The sequence below is a fragment of the Centruroides sculpturatus genome, unplaced genomic scaffold, assembly GCF_000671375.1.
Source record: "Centruroides sculpturatus isolate CEXI.00-Female unplaced genomic scaffold, Cexi_2.0 scaffold645, whole genome shotgun sequence".
NCBI classification, from domain to species: Eukaryota; Metazoa; Arthropoda; class Arachnida; order Scorpiones; family Buthidae; genus Centruroides; species Centruroides sculpturatus.
The window spans coordinates 239,165-243,237 of NW_019384838.1; the positions used below are offsets into that span (position 1 = coordinate 239,165).

At 31.2% G+C, this 4,073-nt stretch overlaps 1 protein-coding gene across 1 annotated transcript; it reads left to right on the forward strand.

The window, feature by feature from the left end:
- The first annotated feature begins 1,267 nt into the window (after nucleotides 1-1,267).
- Nucleotides 1,268-2,555, forward strand: LOC111630241. Its single transcript, XM_023374316.1, has 6 exons — nucleotides 1,268-1,344; nucleotides 1,554-1,716; nucleotides 1,778-1,849; nucleotides 1,944-1,991; nucleotides 2,082-2,162; nucleotides 2,252-2,555. Exons 2-6 carry the CDS (start codon nucleotides 1,708-1,710, stop codon nucleotides 2,552-2,554), a joined length of 513 nt encoding a protein of 170 aa, XP_023230084.1. The 5' UTR covers nucleotides 1,268-1,344; nucleotides 1,554-1,707; the 3' UTR covers nucleotide 2,555.
- Nucleotides 2,556-4,073: the final 1,518 nt, after the last annotated feature.

The window sequence follows — 4,073 nt, forward strand, 5'->3', positions numbered from 1 at the left end:
TGAAGTCAACAATTTGACGTCATCAACGACGTTCCAACTCGAGTACGAAGTGCTTAGTTCCCATGATTCCATTCTCAGCAAGATGGGTTCCATTCAAATGTCTTACCAATTACCCACAATTCATTGGAAAGTAGCGGTCAACATATCTGTTGAGTGCTGAGTGTGTTGAGTCAGCGCTGACAACAGCACTACCTCAACGTTGAAAAAAGGAACGAATTTTAACGAATGTTGAGATCAGCGCTGAGTCAGCGTTGAAAATTGGAATGTCCCGTATGGAATTTTATGACTTTAAAGCGTGAAACGGCGCTATAAAAAAATTAATTCTACTGAAAAGTATCAAAATTAATGTTATTTAAATTTTTACAATGTGTGTATGTGTAATAATTCAGATTGTTTAAAATTTTAATGTATGCATTGTTGTATGCTACTATTTTCGTAATAAATGTTATAAAGTTGTGAATTTTATAAGGCATTTTTTGATTTTCTTCGATATGTCCTTTATTTTCCCCCCAAAAATATGGTCACTGTATGTATATATAAAGGGTTAGGCCCTATAACTGTCAAATAATATTTACAGTTTAATAAAGATTTTTAACGTGTCCTTACATAACTAAAGAATATTTAGAAGTAACGTCAAGTTTATAGCATTCATTTTTATATAAAACAGTTTTAATGTTATTTCTTCGAAACTTTATTTAGTTTGTTAATCGATACTACACTATTATATATTTTATTTATATATATTCGTAGAATATATAATAACAAATCTCCATACAAATCAAAATGAAACGAAACGGTTTGAAACAAATCAAAGTCGAAACATCTAACCTCCATTACCATGAAGTAGTCATATAGGACTGAACTCCTCGGAGCGAAGACATATCTGTTACCCTTCGTTTTTCATGGTATAAGATTAAATAATATAATTTCAAGATAATTGTTGACGTTTATTTTGCAAGTAGTTCATATAATATCTTTTAAAATGTTAATTTCTTCTAGAAATTCTATCTTAACAATTCTTAATTTCTTTAAATTTGTTCATTCGCGCAGAATACGTTTTACCGAGAATAAATTACCAAGAAATTTACAAGTTCCATAAAGCAACAAAATTCCTTTTATTAATTAATAACTTGATGTTAGGTCCATTTTAATAATTAGTTTTTAAAATTTGAATATAAGTAAGATTTTTTTAAGTGACTTTACACATAGGCAGTAATCACTGCAACAGAAATAAGCTAATACGTGATTTTTCTGCTACGACTATGAATGATTTTTCTGTTTTTTCTGAAAAGAATGATATCTCTAGCGAAACATGGCGTCCAAATTGGAGAATGCCCTCTTACTGTAAGTCATTAATGAATTTTTGCGGATTTTCAGACGGATACATACTATTTATGGTAAATATCCATCTGAAAATTCATAAAAACAAAAATGTAGTGTTCTCCATTGAGATGCATATTTTTTGATCTCACACTTACATCTAACTATAAAAGATTGTTTGCAATGTATAGTAATAATTCAAACCGTAATAAAATTCAGTTTTCCTACAATAGTTTATTTTCATTGTCAACTATTAATTGTGCCAGTTTTCGTTAAGAAACTGCTACTTTAAATCATATGAAGTCTACTATATTGTGAATAAAGCCATTTCTCTCAAATTCCTTCTTCGTTCTCACAGACCTGAAACATTTATAAGTTTACATTGCCATGCCTAAGGTAAATTTATTTATAAAACATTATCTTTTCTCATTTATTTTCTAATTCATTATTCTTAAAGCCACGTAATATTCGAAAAGTTCTTGACATTGACAATAACGACAATACAACAATTACCATAAAGCATCAGGGAGTAAGTAGGCCTATTTAAATCTCTATTTTTGATAAATATTCAAGTAATTTTGAAGATAATTTGAAACCATAATTAATAAAACCCTTTTAAAAAGTCTAGACCGCGCGTAAATTTCGTTTCTACCACAGAATCAGATCAAGATGTAAGTTCAAGTTGCTGAATTAATAATAAAGTTAAGGTTAATTCAAGATATTTAATTATAAATTTATAAATTCCTTCTATATTCTTATAGTCTGATCATGCTCCAGCAGCAAAAACTAAAATTAATGTTAAAAAAAATCGGCGAAGGGATGATAAAAGTAAAACTAAAATGGCAAGCAATAGTTTCTGTTTCTTGCAAAAGCCTTGAGAACTAAGTTCCATTAAGCTACTAATGATAAACAAAGTTTTATATGTTTATAGAAAACACTGCTTAAGAAGAAAGAATATAAATTGGATCCGGATCCATGTATGCCAAATACTTTACGATATAAAATAGAACTAAGCGATTCCGACGAAGACATCGAAGTAGATTACTCATCAGATTTTCATCGTTTATTCGACGAAACAGCTGGAACAAGCGGTCGTTCAAATTATAATATTGGTCACAAAGTTGTAGTAAAGAAAGATGAAGTAAAATTTATTTCTAGTCCTTACACTGAAGACAAAGAAGATTCCGATTACGATTTAGATATTTATTACGATATGCCAAATAAAAAACGTTAAACTTGCTCAATATTTTATATATTTATAACACATTGAGAAATTTCATAGAACATATTTTATTCTATATACTATAGATCAGGGATGGCCAACTTTTGTGTACATAAGATCTAGTTTTTATCTTAAAAATGTGTCGCGATCGACTCGTTGTCGTAGGCATAATCTAAGTCAGCGATGGGCATTCCGCGGCCCGAATCGCATAAAATGTGTATAAATATATCAATTTCCTAGGTTAAAGTGGGCCCCTTTATCCGATTTTTTTAAACAAATGAATTACGTAGAGTGTTTCTTTATTAATAAAAACAGACTCAAATATTTTATTTTTTGTTCGTAAAAATAACATTAACTTATAGTATGCAGCAAAAATTCAAACGTTATTTTCTACAATTTATGTGTGTGAATAGTTTTTCCTGCAATGAATTTAGTAAAAATTAAAACGAGAAACCGGCTAACAGACTCACCTCGAAACTAATTTAAAACTAGCAGTGACTAATATTTAATCAAATATTTTTGATACATTACGTTTACATCAGTTCTAGAAGCTAAATTAAGTATACCTATTCTATTTTATAATTATATATGAATAAATAATTGTGATTTACCGGCATTTTCCCCCCTCTTTTATCTTGTATGTGGCCGGCGTTAGTTCAAAAGTTTTGAAATGCGGCCCTTACACAGAAAAAGGTTGCCCATCCCTGGTCTAAGTGGCGAGGGGGAGGGAGGTGTGAAATACATACTAAGTTTAGATAGAAAAGAAAAGCCACAATTTAATTTAAAACACGAAGAAAAGGTACTTACATTTTAAACAGAAGAAAAATTGAAACTCAACGTTGTCACTTTCGGGGACCACCACTTCACCCTTCTTCTCTCTACCGTGTCCCGACCTACTCTCTCTGTCCCTTCTTTTTTTCGGTTTTACGACCCTTTGTCTACATTTCTTATTTCCCTTTTACAACTGTACGCAAATGGTTGCACATGGACTGACAAAACCGCATCTGAGGGAGAACGAGGAAGTCCGATATCACTACAGTTGCGTTTGTGCGTTACGTTCACGCGTTGCGTTCGGTTACAACTTACAAGTGTAACATATTAAGTCAAGACATCGCAAGCGATCGACCAAAATTGGTTTTGCGATCGACCGGTCGATCGCTATCGACTTGTTGGCCACCCCTGCTATAGATAATTATGTGTGTGTGTGTATTTGTGTTGATGTTTACTTCGTTTAATATCTGAGGATGAGGTGGAGATTAAGAAACGAAATTTGGTACGGTAGCTTGTGTATTAGGAACATTAATGCCATTAAATTTTGGTAGTAAAAATCAAAGAGATGGAGAGATAGAGACTGGTCACGTGTCTTCATCTCATGTGGGGTCCGACTCAATGAAGGTTTTACTTGTAAGCATTTAGGTTTTTTTTTTTTTTTTAATATACTTAATTATTATAAAATTAAGTCTCTTGCCATTTTATAATAAAATTTTTAATAATAAAAAATTTTTATAACAAAATCTCATAACAGATGGTG

Excerpts from the sequence above, each read along its gene's own strand:
- LOC111630241 (XM_023374316.1), top strand. Across the intron at positions 1,992-2,081 it reads CCACAGAATCAGATCAAGAT|TCTGATCATGCTCCAGCAGC; the intron begins GTAAGTTCAAGT and ends ATATTCTTATAG. Across the intron at positions 2,163-2,251 it reads ATAAAAGTAAAACTAAAATG|AAAACACTGCTTAAGAAGAA; the intron begins GCAAGCAATAGT and ends ATATGTTTATAG.